A 24,122-nucleotide genomic window follows, 5' to 3' on the forward strand; every position below is an offset into this window, starting at 1 on the left:
CTTTGGGTAGGAGCACATGGAGCAATATGCGGATCTTGTAATACTGAAACTCACACCTGAAACCTATATGTTCATGTGGACCAATGTCACTCCAATAAATTTAATTTTAAAGAAATCATTTTTTCTTTTTCACTGGTTTTGAGAAATTTGATTGTGACATGATTTGGAGTAGTTTTTTTTTTCTCGTATTGGGTTCATTGAGTGTGTTGGTTCTGTAGGTTTACGCTTCCGATTTAAAAATTTTTCAACCATTATTTCTTCAAATATATATATATTTTTTAATATATTTTATTGATTTTTTACAGAGAGGAAGGAAGAAGGATAGATAGTCAGAAACATCGATGAGAGAGAAACATCGATCAGCTGCCTCTTGCACACCTCCTACTGGGGATGTGCCCGCAACTAAGTTACATGCCCTTGACCGGAATCGAACTGGGACCTTTCAGTCCACAGGCTGACGCTCTATCCACTGAGCCAAACCGGTTTTGGCTCTTCAAATATATTTTCTGTCTCTCCCTTTATGAGGGGACTCGAATTGCACATAAATTAGGCTGCTTAAAGTCGTCGCATGCCTCACTGATGTTTTCTTTTTTTAATTTATGTCTTTATTGACTTCAGAGAGAAAAGGAGAGGGAGAGGGAGATAGAAACATCAATGATGGAAGAGAATCATTGATGGGCTGCCTCCTGCATGCCCCCCACTGGGGATCAAGCCTGCAACCTGCGCATATGCCCTGACCCGGAATCAAACTGTGACCTCCTGGCTCATAGGTTGACGCTCAACCACTGAGCCACTCTCGCCAGGCTGATGCTTTCTTCTTTATTTATTTTTTCTGTTTCATTGTGTGTAATTTCTATTGCTATGTTCAATTAACCAGTTTTTTCTTTTGCAATGTCTAATCTGTCATTAATACTATCCAGTGTTTCTCATCACAGATATTCTAGTCTTTAACTCTAGAAATTCAATTTGGGTCCTTCTAAAAAATATTTTTCCTGGTTTTTACTTATTTACTTAATCTTTCCACTAGTTTTTTAATCCAATAGAATCAGTTTTAATGTCCTAGTCTGCTACTTCTAACATCTGTGTGAGTTCTGGGTCAGTTTTTATTTCTTTTTTCTCCTTATTATAGGCCATATTGTCCTGCTTCTTTGCATGCCTGGTGATCTTTTAAAAAAAATTTAATGCGACTCATTGTAACCTTACCTTATTGGGTATTGGATATTTTAGTATTCCTATAAATATTCTTGCGTTTTTCCTGGAACACAGTTAAAGTTACTTGAAAATAATTTGATCCTTTTGGGTCTTGCTTTTAAGATTGGTTAGACAGGACCAGAAAAGCATTCAGCCTACTGTTAATTTTGCTCCCCAACCCACCCATCTACCTAATGTCCTGTGAATTGTGAGTTTTTAAGACTGTTTGGTGGGAACAGGTATAAATCTTGGCCCTGTGTGAGTTCTGGCTACTATTCTTCCAAGTCTGGGGGTTTTTCCTCACCTGAAGCCATTTCCTCATACACATGGACTATCAAGTATTCCACCCAGTAAACTCCAGCTATGTTGGTCTCCCTGGTCTCTCATTGCTATCTTCTCAACTCAGAAAGTTCATCAACTTTCCCTGGGGTTTCTTTCCCTCTGCCACTGACTGGAAATTCTCTCAAGGAAGTAAACAGGGGCAATAGTAGAGCTTATGCCATGTCTCTCCTGTCTCTCAGGGACACTATTCTTTGTTGCCTGCTGTTCAATAGTTTGAGAACCATTATTTCATATATTTTGCATAGTGTTTTAGTTGTTTCAGAGAAGAGAGTAATTGTGGCCTCAGTTACTCCTTCTTTGCCAGAGCAGAAATCCCTCCACTGGATTTTAAATATTTAACATTTCTTCCCCTTTGGTTTGCCTGATGGACCCCCAAATAGGGCCAGCCTCCGTAAGGAGAGCTGGCTAGTACTAGTTAATGTCCAAACAAATTATACTATAGACTGACAAACATCTCAATTCTTAATCACTATCCCCTGGAGTGATAGAGAAGGGGAGAGAAGGAGGAAGTAGCCAAAACATTTCCACTGTCCGCCAAAATGTAGGGTAGAATCTCTACCCGCACAATCTGCAGACTAGCAGTTAGGTTACAAATTTTATCCTCTAACTGGCTAATTGATTACACAGAGCAAACCTCTGTCCCAGGTTCACAGACCTTCCCAAAGGCAACAATGCAGACACGTGACAGAAGGGTAAGTACTAGTAAATAAGAGACTGGCTGCTCCACTAAAGGAGAAAGCTCAGAGCACATACATGAGGAAGGTCAAATCTTCATATACCAAGGAAAGTGAATTTGACTTGGTAGTGCAATGGTAGACCACAAACAGTGATCCCTGGAAACTTGGTGCTAATGGGTGTTGCACTAAAAAAAAAAAATTCCTCTTGGAAATTTACAAATGCATATTAACATGTTGCGCAACCATGAAAAATGTGCCTTTCAGATGCCTATTCTGGAGGGCATAATTGATTAACATCTCCAACTTCTTTTATTTTATTTTATTTTTTTTAATTGTTTGAAGTATTACAAATAGTAGTACATATATCTCCTTTTTTTTTTTTCCCATTGACCTCCCCCCGGCCTCCCCTACCCCCCAGTACATGCCTTTACCTGCCCCCCCCCCAAGTGTCTTGTATCCATTGGTTATGCTTATATGCATGCGTACAAGTCCTTCGGTTGATCTCTTACAGTCCCCCCCGCCCCCATAACCTCCCCTGCCTTCCCGCTGTAGTTTGACAGTCTGTTCAATGCTAAGATCTCCAACTTCTTTACTCTAAAATCCATCACTGTTTAAAACTGAGGCTAGATTCCCAACGGTTTCTCCTGGCCAATGACTGGGTATGGCAGGTCCACTGAAGCAGGCCTACATAAGCAAGAAGTAGGACTTTTCTGATGGGTAACATTGGCTCAATGACTCCCTGTTGGCATTGAACTTCCTTAGAACTACACTATAATCTAAGACTCTCCTTTCTTCTTCCCTTTTCCCCTTTAGTCTCTCCTTCCCCTTCTCCTTATCAATGGTCACACCTGCTACTCAGTCTGATGGCTCTCCCAGCCTCCTCTGGCCCCTTCCCTGTTTTGTTTTTTTTTTCCTCACAGGTGTTCCTCCAATAAATCCCTTGCACCTCAATTCCATGCTGGTATCTGCTTCTTAGAGGACCAGACTAACCCACATATTGAAGACTTGGAGAAGTCCTACAGTTAAGAAACTTGTTTAATTTTAAACTCAGCATTTCCCACCCATTTTACTAAATAACACACCTTCTTTTTGTGGAATACTCATTAGAAGTTGGGGGAACTCGGTTTGAGAAATGCCACTGAATTAGAAGGGAGACTGATTCCTAACAATCAGAAAATTTGGGTTCCGGTTCTTGATCCTCTGTTCACAAAAATATCTAATATGTGTGTAACTTTTCTATCACAGGCATAATCCTGAAATGGCCCTTAAAATCCCAGGTCCCTGGTGTACACACACCTTCTCCTGGTTTTTCAGTCAAGCACTAATCTAGGTGTTGATGTGAAGGTATTTTGCAGATATAAGTAAGGTCCCACACCAGTTGACTTTAAAATAGGGAGGCATTCCAGGTAGGCTTGACCTAACCTCATAGGCCCTTTAAATTTGGGTCTAAAGGTCAGAGACAGGGAAGTTAGAGAGTTTCAAAGCATGAGGTGAATTCAACAAATGGACATGGCTGAGTTCCAGTAAAACATTCGTTACGAAAATAAGCTTCACAATGGATTTGACCTATGGGCCAAGCTTTGCCAACTCCAGCATTAACTACTCAATAAATATGAAATACATGAACTAGTCAAATTTCCTTCTCACTCACAACCCAATCACCTGGGAAATGTAGAAAGGTGTCACTTCCATGGACATCAAAATCATTAACAATCGGGTTAACCGGTTCACTTGGTTCTTGAGTTTGGATGGTGGCATAAGGAAGAAAAGGTGGCCAATTATCAACAGAACCTGCTCTGTCACCTGTGCCTAAGGAGATAAAGAAACTTGCATCAGCAAAGGGATGAAGGCAGACAAACCCTCGGGGGTTTTGCTTTATTCATCTTTGTATGACCAGGGCCTAGCATCATGCCTGGAAAATGAGAGTAATCAATAAATGTCAATCACATACTTAATAAATAAGTGAATGGACAGTGCAGTGTTTTTTGTTTTTTTTTTTTTACTCTATATTTTTCAAGAGAATGGTAAGAGGAGACTGAGCAGAATCACCTGCTGTCCCAGAAGACCCTCGTGAGTCAGCCTTCTACCAGGAAGTGGACAAACTTGAGCCCACCTTTGGCTCAAGCCTTACTCCTTCAGCCCACCCACCCAGCCCCTGTTATCCCCGACTCCCACCTTGTCTTTGCTCTTCAAAGACCAACGGTTGAGGAAGACACGGAAGGTGGTATAGGCCTTCATGGACATTTCCCTTTGAGTAATGCCCATCCCTTTATCATCCCAAGAATCCAGGTGCTTCTGGGCACTGATGACCAATCCGTGGAATACTGTACGCAGAGAAGGGAGTCAGAGCTTCCCATCACCTTTCCCTTCCCACAAAGTAAAGCATACACACCTATAAGTACAGTCCTCTCCTTCCCAACCCAAAAAGGACTTTGGGGGTCCTGTGCTGGAAAAGACCAACCTGTCCACCACCTCCCCAACTATCATTGCTTTCTCACCATACCTAGCTCCAGTATAGGCAGGGAAAGTGAAAGAGAAAGGCTGTCAACACCTACAGCATCCCTGTCAAGTTTGCCCCTTGCCCCAAACCAGGCCAAGAAAGGTCAGATGGAGAAGAGTATCTACTCACACCTGGCCTGCTCTCAGCCATCACTGCCCCTTGCATAGACTTATGGGATCCAACTTCAGAGGGACCCAGTCTCTTCCTGGCCTTCTTTCCTCCCTCCCTGATTCCAATTAAGCCTTCCCCAGACCCTCCTGACCCTTACCATGACATATCGCCAACATGTCATTCTTCTCTTGGGCCAACCTCAGAAGGGGCAGGATATATCTCCATATAGAACCGATGTAGGAAACTGTATCTGGGAGGGAGAGTACAAGAAAAACATCCCTATCCCAGGGAAAGCAGCCTCCCACTTTAGTGTACAAAATCTTATGATTAGGGACCAGGAGGTTTGGGTTCTGATCCTAGCTCTACCTCCAAAGAGTCTGGACAGCCCAGGGTAAGATAGGGAATTTATCCCAGTTTCCGTGTCCTCAACTGTTAAATAGGACTACAGTTCCTAGTGTGCCCACCTCACAGGGCTGTTGGGAAAATTAAGCTCAATAATGGATGTTAGCACAACATATAGATGCAAGGTATTTCCATACCCTACACATGCACAATCCCCTCCAAGGACCCTTACAAAACAGAGCTGTGCTGCCTGAGGCTCTTCTCACTGTTCTAAAGCGAGAACATTTGCCCTGATTAGATCAAGAGACACATTTCCAGCTTCTGTGCCGTGTCCTCTGAGTTTGCTATGCAGCCCAACCCATAAGCCTTGTCATTTTGAACCTAATGCCCAGAAGGCCAGCTGACTTCCCACAACCTCTCTCTGGCCCAAACTCCAGGTGGTAAAGAAAGGGCAGGGTCTGTTATTTGCCTGGTGACTTGATTTTTTTTCCACACTTTGTGATTGAGGGAGGGGAATAGAATGGGTAAGAGAATTAATGCTGTCACCAACAGCCACCAGGATGGAGATTGTATGGTGATTCTCTGCCTCATCCTACTACACTATTACCTTCCAAACCTCTAATCAAATTCAAAACTTCAGGTTCCCCTAAGCAAAGCACTCTTCACTTCTCTTTTGCCCCTCCCCACCTCTGTTGAATGGGAGCTTTCTATTCAGCCTTCCCTCTAGTTCCTCAAGTCTTACCTCCAGCCACAGTCTCCTGTGCTTTAATATGCTCTCCTGTGCCACTCCTAGTCTCCAAGAACTCCCTCCTGAGTTCCCATCAGTCCCACAGGGATGCTAGTTTGCCCCCTCACCCCCCCCCCCCCCACACACACACCCATCACTAAACTAAGTGGAGATATACAGTGAAAGGAGTCAGGAGAATAATGCTATACTCTAAATTCCATGCAGCACCCCCACAGCCTGATGCCCCTGTTTTTTTCTCAGACTAACTCTTCCACCATGGGGAGCAATACCTTGGGAAAGGCTTATCTTCCCCACTGCAACCATGAGGCTCCTTGGGGGCAGACAGTATATATTCGGTCTGTCCCATAGCTTGACAATGATCATTTCTGGAAAATGGGACCCCAGAGCCATTAGGACCGCAGTGAACATCCTCTCCAGTTCTCCCTTTGTCTCCTGGAAAAAAAAAAAAAAAAAAGACTAACTGTTCCAAGGCTAATCTCCAAGACGAGTCCCTCAGCTTCTGAGAATTGGCTTTGGTCAGTAAGTGGTTCTCCTCTATCTAGAGGGCAGTAACTATCCTATCGAATCCTACAACCCTATCCAACATAAACCTTCCCCATGACAGAGGGCAAGAACTTCCTAGAGTGTGCAAGAGGGCAGGAAATCAAAAACTCTGCAAAGTCTCTGGGCTTGTGTGTTGGGGTGGGAATGGGGCTTGGCATTTCCAGAGCACAGAGCTTTCCCTGTAGCAGCAAGGAAAGGTGGGTAGATTATGGAGGAAACTTTGAAAAGTTCTTGAAGGGTCAAGGTCTTGATCAGGAAACAGGTGTGCCAAAGAAGGCAGGTAAACTGGAAGACACCTTGTATGTAGACAGTTAACCAAGAAAATCAGAAACCAGACTTACCCGGTACCAGGAAATTTAAGTACAAAAGTATCTGGATAGATGAATAGGTAGAGGTCATGAATGTTCAGTGCAAAGTTGGGCTAGCAGGCAAGTGGGTGGATTTAAATAGGTTAGTAAATAAATTGAAATGATTAGCTGAGTTGCAACAGCAACAGTGACTGCCTAAGATATCCCAGGAGGAGGATTAGGACAGGTTAGATTTTGAGGCCCAAAGCCTAAATCCTTTCCCTCTTTCCATCTCACTTCTTTCACCTTATCCCCTTACTTCATTACTCTATCTTCTAGGTCACAGTTCTTGAGACATGTTCAGGGTATAAGACATAGGCTCTAGTAAATTGTTTAGAAACTTGAGGTACTCATCTCCCAGATACCACTTAATTTCAAAATGTCATCATCCACCAGAAAGGAACTCCTGGCGTTAGGCCTAGAATCCTTTCTTCCCCCACAGCCCCCAACCCACAGGCATGGGCTCCTCACCATTCTCCTCAGGTAGTTGATAAGGACACCAGTAATTTTCTGGCATAATGTACTAGGCATCTTAGTATTTAGAATTTTGACTTCCAGTAATTTGAGGTTTGTTATGATATCATCTTCTGACATCTATAGGAGAGAAGGGATTCAAGAAGAAAGGAAGGTTGAAGGATGGAGATTTAAAAGAAAGAGAGAGAATAATGACCCATGGTAGAGAAAGGAAGAAGAAGACTGAGTCTAGAGAGAAGATTAAAGCTGGACCCAGGTTTGGGGGGAAGTAGGTGGAGAAGGTATGGGTTAAACTAGGGACATGGGAACCTGACCTGGAACTGAGAATGGACTGAGCCAAGTAGTGCTCTGCTGACTGGAAATTCTTCCCACTCTCCTGACACAATGGCTATGCACCCAACGAGCTACCTTTATAAAGGTGGTTCCACCCTGGGGCTGGAGCCAGGAAGATGTCTGAGATGTCCTCACCTGACCTCCACGTGGAAGTGCCATCAAAAATTTCTGGATGTTTTCTTTTGAGATATACTTGTTCAAGTCCCCCTTAAAGTTCTCTGAGGGGACTGCCATAGCTCTAAACATCTCTGTAAGGAATAAAGAGGGTTAGTCGAGGGGAACTGTTTCTCTCTCGCTAGAATTGGGTATGTTTTTCTTCAAAAGTGGGTAACATAGTATGATGAAAACATGCAAAAATAATGAAAAACCGGAAGACACAAGTTTGGTGGCCGATTATGACTTTGCCCCTCACAAGCAATATGTCCTTTGGCAATTCATTAAATCCTGGAGACTATTCTTTATATTTAAAATTATTATAATAAAAATCAACATGAGAATCCTAAGAGATGGGATACGTGCTATTAGGTATCAACTTTTAGGATCTCAGCCTGCCTTTTGGATCACAACTTTTCTTTTAATTTAAATATATTTTTATTGAGTTCAGAGATGAAGGGAGAGGGAGAGAGAGCTAGAAACATCAATGATAAGAGAGAATCACTGATAGGCTGCCTCCTGCACACCCCCTATTGGGAATCGAGCCCAAAACCCAGGCATATACCCTGACTGGGAATTGAACCTGGTGATTCCTGGGTCAGTGCTCAACAGTTGAGCCACACTCGGCTGGGCTGGATCACATCTTTTCTGTTGAGATAGTAAGTGCCTTCTATGACTGAGAGTATGAGAGTTGGGGAAGGGAGGGGATTATCCACAGGATAATAAAAAATTGGTTACTATAAACTAAAAACAAACAGAATGAAATAAGAATTTATAGATTGATATGAAGAAGAACCAATTGGAAATTTTAAAAGAGGCAAAGAAGCATCTAACAGACTGTCAAACTACAGCGGGAAGGTAGGGGAGGATTGGGGAAGTAAGAGATCAACCGAAGGACTTGTATGCATGCATATAGGCACAACCAACTGACACAAGACACTGGGGGCAGGGGACGAGGGCAAGTGCAGGCGGGGGACGGGGGTAGGGGTGACCGGGGGGAGGTCAGTGGGGGGAAAAAAGAGACATATGTACTACTATTTGTAATACCTTAAACAATAAAATTTTTAAAAATAGGCATTAAAAATTTAAATCTCTATAAATAGGATAGACTAGTAGTCAAGACTGAACACAGTTAAAGAGAGAATTAATAAGTTGGAAAATAGTTCTGAGGAATTCACCTAATAGGAAATGCAGAAAAATGAAATAATTTTTAAGCAAAGAACAATTGACATACTATAAGATAGACTGAGGAAAGCTCTAGAAGAAAGAAGGAAAGTAATTTGAAAAAAGGACAAGAATCCTCATATGGAAAGTGCACTCTAAGTACTCACCAGGATAAAAGATAAAATGATGCTTTAGTGAAACTGCAGAATATATGGATAAAAATGAAAATTCTCAATACACTGGAGTAAAATACCAATTACCTACAGAGGAATAACAATCACATTGAGAACTACTTTCTCAACAGCAACAACAGATGCCAGGAGATAATAAAGAAATAACATGATGTGGTTATACTTTCTACAGTTTCTGAAGGAATCCCTACAGGAAGTATAAAAGAATGTCTAACTACCCAAGTTATAGAAGGAAAAATAGAAAGATTTTAAAATAATTCCATCCGAAGACAGACAAGAAAATAAAGAAATTAGGAACACAGAAAGGTGGCATATTCAGAAAGTGCTTTTAAAAGGAAGGTAGATTTAAGCCCAAATATGTTAGCAATGACATTCAGTGTAAATTGGTTAAATGTTGCAGGTGAAAGAAAAAGATTGTTAAACTGGTATGTGAATCACCCCTTGGTCCAGTGCATCCAGGCTTTATAGCTCTCACCTGTTAGTCACTTAGTGGCTGTTTAGGGTATCAGATAGAGTGTCACAGTGCTTGTGTTCAAGTAATCCTTAATAATGGTCCCAAAGTGCGAAAGTAGTGATGCTGGCAATTCAGATATGCCAAAGCAGAGACAAAAAATGCTTCCTTTAAGTGAAAAGGGGAGTACAATCTGGCCAGTGCAGCTCAGTGGTTGATCGTAGACCCATGAACCAAGAGGTCACAGTTTGATTCCTGGTCAGGGCACATGCCTGGGTTTCAGGCTCGATCCCCAGTAGGGGGCATGCAGGAGGCAGCAGATCAATGATTCTTTCTCATCATTTATGTTCCAATCTCTCTCTCTCTCTTCCTTCCTCTCTCTGAAGTCAATAAAAATATAATAAAAAAGGTGTTAAGTACAGTACAATAAGATATTTTGAGAGACTTTTGTAAGTTCTATTGCAGTATATTGTTATAATTTATCTACTTTATTATTAGTCACTGTTTTTATAATCTCTTACTGAGCCTAAGAAACTAAACTTTATCATAGAGATATGTATAGAAAAAAATAGTATCTATAAGGTTCAATACTACCCACAGTTTCAGGCATCCACTGTGGGTCTTAAAACATATCCCCCATGGATAAGGGGTGACTATTTACCATGGAATACTACTCAGCAATTAAAAAGAAGCAAATATTGATCCATTCCATAAGCTGAATGGATCTCAAAGGCATTATGTTGAGTGAAAAAAGCACGCTCGCCCTGGCCGGTGCAGCTCAGTTGGTTGGAGCATCATCCCTTACACGGAAAGATGTCAGGTCCAATTCCAGGTCAGGGCATATACCCAGGTTGTGGGTTTGGTTCCTGGTGGGGGCACATGCAGGAGGCTGACAATCAATGTTTCTCTCTCAATCTCTCTCCTTCTTCCTCCCACTTCCCCTCCCCCTCCCTTTCCCCTTCCCCCACACCCTTTCCCTCTCTCTCTCCCTCTCCCTCCTCCTCCCCCTCTCCCTCTCCCTCTCTAAAAAATCAATTTTAAAAACATCATTGTCAAAAGGTTACAACTTGATGACAATAAATTTGAAGCTTTCAGACAAATTGGACAAATTCCTAGAAAAAAATAGTATCTGTTAAAATTGACATAAGTGGAAAAATATGAATAGTCATAATACACAAAAGATTGCATTCATAATTACTACCCCTTCTACAAAGAAGCTCCAAGCCTGAACAGCTTCATCAATAAATTCTACTAAACATTTTAAAAAAAATAATGCCATTTATACGTAAACTCTTCCAGAAAATGGAAAAAGCTGGAAGGGTACATTCTTCAATCCATTTTATGTGATTAGCATAATCTTTATACTAAAACTTTAAAAAGATAGTTCAAGAAAGGAAAGTTAAGGCCAATCTTCCTCATGATTGTAAATGTAACAATATTTTTTAAAAACAGAAAAATAACCCTAGCTGGTTTGGCTCAGTGGATAGTGTGTCGGCCTGCAGACTGAAGGGTCCCAGGTTCCATTCCAGTCAAGGGCACATGCCTCAGTTGCAGGCTCAATCCCCAGTAGGGGGCCTGTGGGAGGCAGCCAATCTATGATTCTCTTTCATCATGGATATTTCTATCTCTCTTTCCCTCTTCCTTCCTCTCTGAAATCAATAAAAATATATTTTAATAAAAAAAATAAATCCAGCAACAATATATAAAGACTGATAACCCCACCCTAGCTGGTTTGGCTCAGTGGAAAGAACATTGGCCTACAGACTGCTGGGTCCACTGTTCCATTCCTGTCAAGAGCACATGCTCGGGTTGGGGGCTCGATCCCCAGGAGGGGGCATGCAGGAGGCAACAGATCAATGATTCCCATCATTAATGTTTCTATTTCACCCTCTCCCTTCCTCTCTGAAATCAATAAAATTCTATTTTAAAAAGTATAATCGCCCTGGCCAGTTTGAGCATTGACCCTCAGACCAAAGGGTCTCAGGTTCGATTTCCAGTCAAGGGCAGGTACCTCAGTTGTAGGTTCTTCCCTGGCCCTGGTCAGGGCACATGTGGGAGGCAACCAATCTATGTGTCTCTCTCACATCAATGTCTCTCTCTCTCTCTCTCTCTCTCTCTCTCTCTCTCTCTCTCTCTCTCTCCTCCCTCCCTTCCACTCTCTTTGAAAATCAATGAGGGCAGGGGGAAGAATTCATTACAAGTTCTATACAAAAGAAACAATTTAAAACACACCATATTAGATTGACAAAATTTTTAAAGCATGCAAGGCTGGGAAAACAAGCTCTGCCACACAGGACTGGTGAGAACGCACACCAGCACGACCCCCTGGGGTGAAGTATCATAACATCTAACATCACATTTTATTCACTCTTCCCTCAGCAAACTCTCACTTCTAGAATTTACCCTGAAAAATTCCCCTCCATAAATATGAAACTATATTATGTGACTATAATGAGTAACTTTGGCCACATATTGTTCAATATTTGTAACAGCAAAATTTGAAAACAACCTAAATGCCTATGAATTGGAGACTGGATGAATATACTATGGCATATTTCCCGGTGGGGTATTATGCAACTAAAGTGTAAGTAAGATCTCTATGAAACAATGTGTAATTATGCTACCTTTTGAGTAATAAATAAAATAAGGATAAGTGTACATTTGTGTGCACATATACAGTATATTCCTATAAATGTGTATAGCTTTATTTAATTGGAGGGGAGGACCACAGAGAGAGAATAACCCAGAAATTAATGAAAATGATTGCTATTGGGGGGGGCGGTGTGAGAAGAGAAAGGAAGGGCTAAGGATGGGATTAAAACTCCTCTGGCTTTACCTTTCCATAAAGTTTTGACTTTTAAACCATGTAAATGCTGTTCGTACTCAAAAATAAACTAAATCCAATCGGATCAAAAAAGGAATACAACAGAAATAAATGAATCCCACTGCATACAAAACTGATTATATAGCTATGCAGAAAAAATAATTCAAGTAACTTTAAACACACTGCTCTAACTGTATATCCTTAGTGTGATATATTCTAAGGATAAAAATACCTGCAAAGAAGCCCTGAACCTAACTTAATGAGTTTGTTGTTGGTAGTGTTATTATAGTAGGAATGCTGCAACTATTGTGCATATTGTACTAAATGTAGTGATGCTTTTCAGGATCAGGATTCTTACCATGGAAGATGGGAGATGTAGATATGTAATGGGAGCCTTACGATGTTCCAATTTTAATTGGAAGTGTGGATAAAACTTCATCATTTATAGTTATCTCTGTTCACTGGAAAAGCCTAGAAGCAATGACACTCCAGTAGCAAAAAGCACATCTGCTACCCAAATGCTACTTTCCACATACCATTCAATACAACACTCTTTAAAAGGAAAGGACTCCTTGGAGAAATAGCTGACTACTGGTTGGGAGTAGGAAAGGTGTAATCTGAGTATCATTTTATGCCAGAACTAAGGAAGTGCTCAAAAACTAATGGGTGTACATTAAAAGGACAGAAGTTTCACATTCAAGGGTTCTCCCATTGGCCAAATGAGAAACAATTTGAACATCAAAAGGAATAATGATGGTGATAGATTAAAGCCCACTGAATAAAATACCAACCCATGAGTCCAAATTGGAACAAAAAATGCATGATGGTTGGAAGAGGGGATTCCACTCCAGAAGAAATGACAAAATTGCAACTACAAACGAAATAATTGATGCAGGCAAGAAGCATCAGTGAAACAAGAGATTCACATGGCCTCAAAGTATCACCATTCGTATTACTTACAAATTGCAAAAGGACAAAAGGTACTTTACAATGGAAAGCGCTGATGGACACCACCTTCACAAAGTGATCAAACTAGGCATCACCAATAATGGAACTTGCTGATATCATGTGCCTTCTGATGATGCAAAAGAAAATATACAACATCACCCGTGTAGCATTTTGGCTCAATACATTTAACCCGAATCTATAATGAGGAAACAATCACTCAAATCCAGATTGTGGGACAGTCTACAAGGCGACTAAAGATAAAAATTATTGGTGGACTGTTTTAGCTAAAAGGGGAATGCAATCCATGATCTTTGTTGGAACTTATGTGGGGAAAACATAGCTATAAAGAAAATTTTGAGGAGATTTGGGAAATTTGACCATAGGCTATATTATAATGATAATGTTATTGCATCAGTAAATTCCTGGAGTATAATAATTTTATTAGAATTTGCTTTTTTTCAAAGGGGATACATGCCAGAATATTTATAGTACCGTAATATACATCTGAACTTACTCTGAAATGATTCAGACCTGTGTGTGTGTGTGTGTGTGTGTGTGTGTGTGTGTGTGTGTGAGAGAGAGAGAGAGAGGGGGGGGGTGGGTGGATGGAGGGAGGGAGGGAGGGAGAGAGAGAGAGAGAGAGAGAGAGAGAGACTGGAAATGAAACAGAGAACACAAATATGGCAAAGTACTTTAGCAATTTGGTGAATGTAAGTTGAAGAATAATAGGTGCTCATTGTACTGTTCTTTCAACTTTTATATAAGCTTGGCATTTTTTTTCAAATAAAAAGTTGGGAGAGAAATTAAAATCCACTAGTCATCAAAAGACACCAATAGGTGAGTAAAAAATTGCAAACTGCAGCATGAAAAAAGGTAAATGTCACCATAAAATCAACAAAGAGTTCATATCCAAAATATATAACATTTTCCTGCATATCAAGGAAAAACACAAATAGAAAAGTGGGTAAGAGACTTGTGAGGAATTCATAAAGGAGGGTATACTAATGGTCCATAAACACTTAAAAAGTGTGGCTCTCCCTCACTGGGAATTAGGGAAGTGGAAATTAAAACCACAAAAATGTATCGCTACACACCCACCAGAATGGCTTAAATTTACAAGGTTTACAATGACAAATGTGGCAAGGATGTGGAACAATAGAAATTTTCTTACACTACTAGTGGAAGTGTAAAACAAAACAGTCACTTTGGAAAACAATTTGGTATTATCTACCTTATGATCATTTCCTAGGTATGCACCTAGCAAAAATGCATGTTTAAATACAGCAGCAGACACATATGACTGTTCATAGTGCCATTATCATAATAGCCCCAAACTGTGAGTCAAATATCATCATAACAGATAAATAAGTTGTGATATACTTATATATTATTCATCTGATGGAATACTCTACAGCAGTGAAAATGAATAAATGGCAATCTTATGCAATAATATGTATTAACCTAACAAATGTAAAATGAGTGAAAAACGCCATACACAAAATAACACAGACTTCATTATTGCATCTATAAAAAGCTCAAAACAGGCATATATAGACTACTGTGTTTAGGGATGCAAACTTGGGTAGTAAAACTTTCAAGAAAAGCAAGGGAGTGATTTTATAAAGTTTTCATGGGTTATGCTGGGAGGGAATTGTGACTAGAAAGGATCACAGTAGGGAATTCCAGGGTTCTGGTGATGTCACTTTTTTACCTAGATGGTAGTGACACCGATATCTTCTTTGTGATAAATCATTGAGGTCTACATACTTGGCTCATGCATGTTTTTCTGTGTTTATTTAACAACAAAAATATATATTTTTAATTTTTTATCCTCTTCTGAGGATATGTTTATTGATTTAGAGAAAAAGAAGAAGGGAGAGAGAGAAACATCAATGTGAGAGAGAAACATTGATCAGTTGCCTTCTGTACACACCCAACTGAGGAGTGCATTCCCAACCTAGGTATGTGCCCTAAATGGGAATCAATCGAACACCTTCTGGTGTACAGGATGATGCTCCAACCAACTGAGCCACCCAGCCAGGGCAGCAGTTACATTTTTACATGACAGATACAGAAAAGAAAAACCTAGAGATAAATTAAACACCTCAGTAGAAAGATTTCATAGTAGACTAGACACAGTTGAAGAGTGAATTCCTGAATTGGAAGGTAGACTATAAAGTGACTCAGAATATAGCACAGATATATATAGAGAGAGATGAAGAAAAATGTTTAGAGAGATGAAAGATAGCATGAAAAACTCCAATAGATGCTTAATGGGAATTTAAAAAAAATAGAGTGAATGGGCAGGAGGTAATAGTAATAATGGCTGAGAATCTTTCAGAATTAAAGATATGAATCCTCAGATTGAAAAAGCACACCAAGTCTTTCACAGGATAAAAATAAATTCATACCTAGATACATTGGAATAAGAGAAAAGATCAAGGAAAGTGAGAGGATCATAAAAAGTTCAGAGAAAAAAGATGAACTAAAGAGGAGACTATCAGAATAACGGCAGACTTCTCATCGGCAATAGTAGGTGAGACAATGCAATAGTAGCCTCCAAGTTTTGAAGGAATATATCTATCAATCTAGAAACTTATGCTGAGCTATAGCATTCAAGAGTGAAGGCAAAATGAATACATTTTCAGATACACTGAGACATATATTATTCATAAGCCCTCACTAAAAGAAATTCTAATATATTTTCTTCGCCAAGGAATAAAATAAACCTGGAAAGGAGTAGTAGGATGCAAGGAATTATGTACTAAGAATTAGTAAAAACACTTGGCATCCTGAGCATCTTCTGTTGTCTCTCCAAATCTTCCTTACACCCTGCTCCACTCTAAGTGTCTTGGAGGCTGGCCAGTATGGACTACATCAAGTAAGTTCCCTTATTTTCTTGCTTGCAATTGCGTTTTGCCAATGAATAGCCCTACTAGGACACTGCAGAAAAAGAGGATGGTCATGTCAGAGTGTATAGTCTCCTGGTTCCTCCTGGCATGACGATCCTTGGCTTGGGTGTAAACCTCTGAGGCCACTGCTTCTCTCAAGATAACCCCGTACACACATCCCTTCTTTCAGGTTTCTATGACTGCTCCTTTCCCAAATCCTTTCAGGCCTAGCAGTGCTAAAACTCTGGTTGTTACTAGGTCTGGCACATTACACTGCCTCTTGTGGGTTTCTTAATCTCTACCCATACATGCCCATCAGAAAGAGCTGCTTTAATTAATTAATTTATTCATTAAACTCTCCTGGAAATGTCCTAATTTGAGTATGTAATCTGTTTTCTGTTAGGACCCTGACTAAAGAAGTTGGAAAATCTAAATAAGTTATTAGAGGTTAAAATATAGTAGCAATCACCTAATTTGAGAGAATTAAAATCATGATAGAACTAAAACATTAGCCAACACAACAGAAAAGATGAGAAAGGTGAATTACAGGGCAATTAAGGAGTTGATGACCCTTAGCTTGCTCAGAATGAATATAGAGAATTAGTGAAACTTAACCTTTGCTAGAAAAATACAGTCAGAATGAATGTTTAAAATTTTTAGAGTAACAAAATAAATGTATGTATCTCCAGTCTTGTTTGAGTTGCAAACCCTTATCTCTGTTTTAGAATTCCTCATTTCTTACAGTACTTCAAACTCAATACATCCCACATTGAACTTAGTATCTGCTCTCCATCCAAACTTAATTTCTGTGTTTAGGCAGTGCTTGAGTCTTACTCCTTCTCTCTTGAACCACCCACAGCCCTTCAAGAACAGAAAATTGTACTTATGAAATACCCCTTGAATCCATCCCTTTCCTATTCTTACACAGCCACTGTCCAACTTTATTTCTCATACTGGAACTCACCTCCGCTCTAGGACTGAGCCTATTTCTATTCTCTCACCAACACCAAATGCTCAAGTAGCACTATGAGAAAGCAGGCACAGGACACAGAAATGTCTCCTGAGACTACTGCTCAGCTGTTGAGAAATAGTCGTATCTTAGCAACCAAGCCTAGAATGCCAACGTGTAACTGACCAATCAGCTCATATCTAAAGAACCTGAGGTGGAATGGAAAGCCCCTCCCCCCAATTTTGACTCCTGAGAGAAATGGCACAAAGCAGTTACTCAATAAATATTTGTTGAGAGAAAAAATGAGTAAATGAACTATTTTTTTTATCTTATGTTGAATCAAAATTATGCACAAGGATATACACAAATATATGTTCACGATGACATTATTTATCAATAAGTAAACTTCAAAATGCTCGACATTTCACAGTATATAGATACAGTTCAAATACATGATGCAATTTATTAAAATAATTTTTAGGTACTTTTTAATGACATAAGGAAATGTTCATACTACATTAAGTTTTAAAAAAGAGGTTTCATGCCCTGGCTGATGTGGCTCCGTTGCTTGACTGTTGTCCCAGGCTCTGAAAGGTCCCTGGTTTGATTCCCAGTCAGGGCACATGGTCAGGTTATGGGCTTGATCCCTAGTCGGGGTGGGTGTGCAGGAAGCAGCTGATCAGTGTTTCCCTCTCACATTCATGTTTCCCTCCCTCCCTCCCTCTCCCTTGCCTCTCTCCCTCCCTCCATCCCTCCCTCCCTGTCTGTTAAATCAACAACAACAAAAATTTTTTAAAAGAGGTTACATTTGAAACCTATATATTATTAACCAATATCACCACAATATATTCAATACAATTTAAAAAAGCAAATTAAGGCCCATTTTGCTTAATGATTAGAGCGTTGGCTCATGGACCAGAAGGGTCTGGGTTTCATTAACGGTCAAGGGCATGTATCTGGGTTGCAGGCCTCCCCAACCTGGGTCGGGACCTGTGCAGGAGGTAACTGATCCATGTATCTCTCTCTCATATCAATGTTTCTTTCTCTTGCCCCCTTCCTCCCTTCCACACTCTCCAAAAATCAATGGGGACCTAGCTGTTTTGACTCATTGGATAGAGCGTTGGCCTGTGGACCTAAGGGTGTCAGGTTTGATTCTGGGTCAGGGCACATGCCTGAGTGTGTATTTGTGAGTGAGGGACAGCTATATTCCAAGCCTGGGTTGTGGGGGTAGGCCGGAGGCAGCCAATCAGTGATTCTCATCATTGCTGTTTCTCTCTCTCTCTCCCTCTCCCTGCCTCTCTGAAATCAATAAAAATATATTTATTTAGCCCTAGCTGGTTTGGCTTAGTGGATAGAGCATCGGCCTGTGGACTGAAGGGTCTCTGTTTAATTCTGGTAAAAGGCACATGTCCTGGGTACATATTAAAAACTATGTATAGATTTATTTTTTAAAAATCAATGGGAAAATAATATCCTCGGGTGATGTTTAACCAAAAAATAAATAAATAAAGTAAAAAAATATATAAAAGAGGTTACAGGGGCTTTGGTCAAGATGGCAGCACAGGTAAACACGGTACTCGCAGCCTCCCACAATCACATCAAAATTACAACTCAACTACAAGACAATCATCATTCAGAAATGCATGAAAAAGCTGGAAGGATATACATCAACATGGTAACATATCCGCATGGTACAGTATTTACACCAAGTAGTACATATACTATTCTGGACATTTCATATAAATGAAATTTTGGAATATGTGTTCTTTTGTGTCTGGCTTCTTTCATGGAACATACATTTTCAAGGTCCATCATTATTGTAGTATGTATTAGTACTTCCTTTTTAAGGTTGAATAGTATTTCATTATATAGGCATACTACACTTGGGTTATCCTTCCATCAGTTGAAGGGTGTTTGTTGCCACAGTTTGGCTCTTGCGGTTAGTGCTTCTATGAATATTTAATACAATTCTTAACACAGCTATAAAAAGCCAATTGACTATAAATATAAGGTTAAAAATTTTTAAATTTATTTATTTGAGAGAAAGAAATATCAATTTGTTGTTCCATTTATGTATGCATTCATTGATTGATTCTTGTATGTGCCCTGATGGGGAATCAAAGACACAACCTGTGGCATATTGGGGCAACGCTCTAACCAATTGAGATACTCAACCAGGGCTCTAAATATAAGGTTTATTTCTGGATTTTCAATTATATTGCATTGACCTGTATATCTATCTTTATGCCAGTACTGCACTGTCTTGATTATTTTTGTAGTCAGCTTTGATATCAGAACGTGTAAGTCCTCCAACCTTATTCTTTTCCAGGATTGTTTTGGCTATTCTGGGTCCTTTGCATTTCCACATGAATTTTAGGATCAGCTTGCCAATTTTTGCCAAAAAAAAAAAAAAAAAAAAAAAGGCAGCAGGGATTGTGTTGAATCTCTAGACCAATTTGGGGAGTCTTGCCATCTTAATAATATTTAGTCTTCTGAACGATGAATGTGTGATGTGTTCCCCTTTGTTTAGGTCTTCTTTAACTTCTTTCAGCAACGTTTTATAGTTTTTAGTGTATAAGTTTTGGTATGTAAATTATACCTCAATAAAGCTGTTAATTTTTTAAATGTTTTAAAATGGTAATATCTACCCCTAGCATCAAGATTGTGGCCTCCAAATCCCACTTCCCACTAACAGAAACCAGGTCTTCTTAGAGAAATAGTTGATTCCAGATCTGGAGCCAAAAATATGTGAGATGAGCCTGGAACATAGTGCCACTCTAGAGAGCAAGGAATCTCCCAAAGATTATTAGGGTGATGTCAACAAGTCTCAAGAGCAAATTTGAAGAGACTCCTGGCCAAAAATGAGACATTTTGCACAATAAGGAAAATAACTGCAATCAATTGAAATACATCAGATATGTTTAAATTTCACCCTTGCTGGTTTGACTCAGTGAATAGAGTGTCAGCCTGCGGACCAAAGGGTTCTGGGTTCGGTTCTGGTCAAGGGTACATACCTTGGATGCAGGCTCCTCTCTGGCCCGAGACCTGGTCAGGGCTGGTGCAGGAAGCAACCAATCAATGTGTTTCTTTCACATTGATGTTTCTCTCTGTCTTTCCATCTCTCCTCCACTCTCCCTAAAAATCAATGGGAAAATATCCTTGGGTAAGGATTAACAGAAAACAAAACAAAACAAAATGCTTAAATCTGTAAGTTCATAATGATTCTTAAGAAAAAATAAAATTGGTTGCAATTGAAGGGTATGAAACAACCAATTATTTTGAAAAATCGTAAATAAAAGAGTAAATCAAGTTATATCCAGACTTTTCTTTTTTTTTTTTGACATTTATTTATTTATTTTTTTTAAATAAATCTTTATTCAGATTATTACAATTATTTCTCCTTTTTCCCCCCATAGCTCCCCTCCACCCATTTCCCACCCCACCTTCTGCCCTTACCTCCCCGCCTCTGACCTCATCCATAGGTGTATGATTTTTGTCCATTCTTTTCATGAACCCCCCTTACCCCTTTCCCCCTGAGAATTATCAGTCCACTCCCTTTCTATGCCCCTGATTCTATTATATTCACCAGATTATTCTGTTCCTCAGGTTTTTAATTCACTTGATTTTTAGGTTCGCTTGTTGATAGATATGTATTTGTTGTTCATATTTTTTCTCTTTACTTTTTTCTTCTTCCTCTTCTTTAAGAATACCTTTCAGCATTTCATATAATACTGGTTTGGTGGTGATGAACTCCTTCAGCTTTTTCTTATCTGTGAAACTCTTTATCTGCCCTTCAATTCTGAATGATAGCTTTGCTGGGTAGAGTAATCTTGGTTGTAGGTTCTTGCTATTCATCACATTGAAAATTTCTTGCCACTCCCGTCTGGCCTGCATAGTTTCTGTTGAGAAGTCAGCTGACAGTCGTATGGGTGCTCCCTTGTAGGTAATTAACTGTTTTTCTCTTGCTGCTTTTAAGATTCTCTCTTTGTCTTTTGCTCTTGGCATTTTAATTATGATGTGTCTTGGTGTGGTCCTCTTTGGATTCCTTTTGTTTGGGGTTCTGTGGGTTTCCTGGACTTGTAAGTCTATTTCTTTCACCAGGTGGGGGAAGTTTTCGGTCATTATTTCTTCAAATAGGTTTTCAGTATCTTGCTCTCTCTCTTCTTCTGGCACCTCCATAATTCTGATGTTGGTACGCTTGAAGTTGTCCCAGAGTCTTCTTACATTATCTTCAACTTTTTGGATTTTTTTTTTTTGCTTTTTGCTTTTTCGGTTGAGTGTTTTTTGCTTCTTTGTATTTCAATTCTTTGACTTGATTCTTGTGTTCCTCTATTCTGTTTCTGGGTCTCTGTATAATATTTTTTATTTCAGTCAGTGTATGTTTAATTTCTAGTTGGTCCTTTTTCATATCTTCGAGGGTCTGGTTATATTTATCGGCCTTTTCTAGGATATTCTTAAAAAGTCTTATAACCGTGGTTTTGAATTCTATATCCAGTCGTTTGTTTTCCTCCATTTCTTTCGTTTGTGATCTGATTCAATGACGTAGCATTTTCACTGCTTCCCTGAGTTGGTAAGGTAGATTTGTGTGCTAGGTTTCTAATATGGCCCAGTGGGTCTGCCTCCCCAGTTAACCTGAGGTGGACACTCTTGGTGCACCCCTTTGTGGACTGTGTGTACAGCCTTGTTGTAATTAAGTCTTTATTGTTGTTGGTATCACTGGGAAGAATTGACCTCCGGGCCAGTTGGCTGTAAGGATCAGCTGTGTCTATGCTGGGAGAAGTTCGGTGCTGGAGACAGCCTTATAGGATTAGACTTGCCAAATTGCAATAGCCTCTGTGCTCAGCTTGGATGGGGTGGAGTCTCAGTCTTGGCTTCCTGTCAGCCTTGCCCTTGCGCGCATGTGCGCTTTCAGTCCTCCGCCTTCCCCAGCTCCCGAGTCTCCGCCCGAGAGTCCAGACTCCCCCCACAAGAGCGTGGGTCCCCAGGGGCTCGCCTGGAACTGGGGTTCACTGCAGTCAGAACTGGGGCTCAGTGCAGTCAGGGTCCTCTGACTCCCTTCCACTAGGGAAAGCCTGTGGCAACCTCCACAGCCTTTGTGCGCACTTCAGACTTCTGCCTTTCCCAGCTCGAGTCTCCGCCCGAGAGTCCAGACTCCCCCCCGTAAGAGCGTGGGTCCCCAGGGATTTGCCCGGAACTGGGGTTCAGTGCAGTCAGAACTGGGGTTCAGTGCGGTCGGAGGCTTCCTTCCCCCTTCCGCCAGAGAAAGTCAGCCAGGCTCTCAGCCACCCTTCCTCTCTCTGCGCACAAAGACCCTTTGCCGTACCTCCAATTCTCTGTGAGCTTTTCTCTTTCCTTCTAGTTGTAGAATTTTCACTCAGCCAGCTTTCCTGTGGTTCTGGATGGTGTCCGTTCTGTCTTTTAGTTGTAGTTTTGAAATTGTTGTGCGAGGCAGCAGTTTAGGTGTTTACCTATGCCGCCATCTTGGTTTCTCCTATATCCAGACTTTTCTATAGAAATTGGACCACTGGGTAACAAAACAGTTTCTAAGGGACAGTATCACTTTATAGAAGTATGCCAGCTAATAAATGAAGAAGAAATAATATAATAATACCACCATTTTTCAACCCACAATGGATCAACAGCTAATATCACCGAAAAAAATAGGCAACCAGACATTGTGTACCTCCTGATAGAAGAACTTAGCAAAATATTTGTTGTCCCTCCATATTTAACCTGAATCTGATCAAGCCTTTATTTATATTAAAAATTATTTATAATATGTTTTCATTGATTTCAGAGAGAGGAAGGGTGACGGAGAGAGGGACAGAAACATCAATGATGAGAGATAATCATTGATCAGCTGCCTCCTGCATGCCCCCCACTGAGGAAGGAACCCACAACCCGGGCATGTGCCCTGACCAGGAATCAAACTGTGACCTCACGGTTCATGGGTTGACACTCAATCAGTGAGCCACACTGGCTGGGCTGATCAAGCCTTTAGATCAAGCTACTAATTTACAGTAAGTACAAAGAACAGAGAGACATGTTAGACAACTCCATGAAGACATCATTAGCAAAATCCAAAATATCGGAAAATTACATCGTTTATTCAATAAATAAATTGCAAGGGAGGAAAAAAAGAGATAAAAGTAGAAACCAGGATTTGGAATGGAAGATGGCTTCCGATGGGAAGGCTGGCTGCAAGATAGTGTGTGAGTGAGAGAACAAAAGGAGAGTGTGTGGACATATGGGGAGTGTCTATTTGTGAGTGAGGGACAGCTATATTCCAAGGGACTGTTGGGGACTGCCAGACCTGGCTCCCCTGACCTGGCAGCCCCTACTGCTGCTGAAATCTCTCCCAAGCGACCAGCTGTGCCGCAGAGACCACACCATCTTGAAGGGGAGAGTGGCTATGATAGGAAGCCTAGCCTTACCTTCAACCAGGAAGAATTGAATACCTGCCGGGACCCTACAACCACAACATCAAAGGACCAGCAGAGAACCCACGAACACCGGGTCTCAAGCCATGTGAATACTTGGACCCGGATGAGCTCTGCACCTTCTCATGGAAAGGTCAGATTTTGCCCAGAGAAAGGTGAGGTCTGTGATCCAGGCTGAAGGGAGAAATGTGTGCAGTGGATTCTAGAGGTTCAGAGGAAGTCTGCGCCCCACAAAATCTGTAGACGTTGGGGCCATCGTACTCTGCAAATGTGAAAGGGGGTCCATAGGGCTGCTGACAGAAGGGAACTCTAGAAATCAACCCATAAAAATCCTACAAAACTCCATAGGCAGCAAAATTGTAGACATATGTCGTAGCAATATCTTTACAGACACAGATCCTAGGGCAAAAGAAAATAAGGAGAAAATAAACAAATAGGACTACCTCAAAATAAAAAGCTTCTGCACAGCAAAAGAAACCATCAACAAAACAACAAGAAAGCCC

General features: G+C 40.5%; 1 protein-coding gene across 1 annotated transcript in view; it reads right to left on the bottom strand.

The window, feature by feature from the left end:
* LOC308244174 (maestro heat-like repeat-containing protein family member 1) overlaps positions 1-24,122 on the bottom strand; it is a gene marked incomplete at both ends in the record, with an annotated part of 86,292 nt that overhangs the window by 57,440 nt on the left and 4,730 nt on the right. Inside the window, 6 exons of the mRNA XM_080660160.1 lie at positions 3,873-4,013; positions 4,386-4,534; positions 4,979-5,071; positions 6,181-6,343; positions 7,273-7,395; positions 7,744-7,856. Of these exons, the coding sequence (XP_080516286.1) occupies positions 3,873-4,013; positions 4,386-4,534; positions 4,979-5,071; positions 6,181-6,343; positions 7,273-7,395; positions 7,744-7,856 (782 nt within the window). The remainder of the gene's footprint in view (positions 1-3,872; positions 4,014-4,385; positions 4,535-4,978; positions 5,072-6,180; positions 6,344-7,272; positions 7,396-7,743; positions 7,857-24,122) is intronic.

This window comes from Plecotus auritus (genome assembly GCF_963455305.1).
Source record: "Plecotus auritus genome assembly, chromosome: 3".
Classification (NCBI taxonomy): Eukaryota; Metazoa; Chordata; class Mammalia; order Chiroptera; family Vespertilionidae; genus Plecotus; species Plecotus auritus.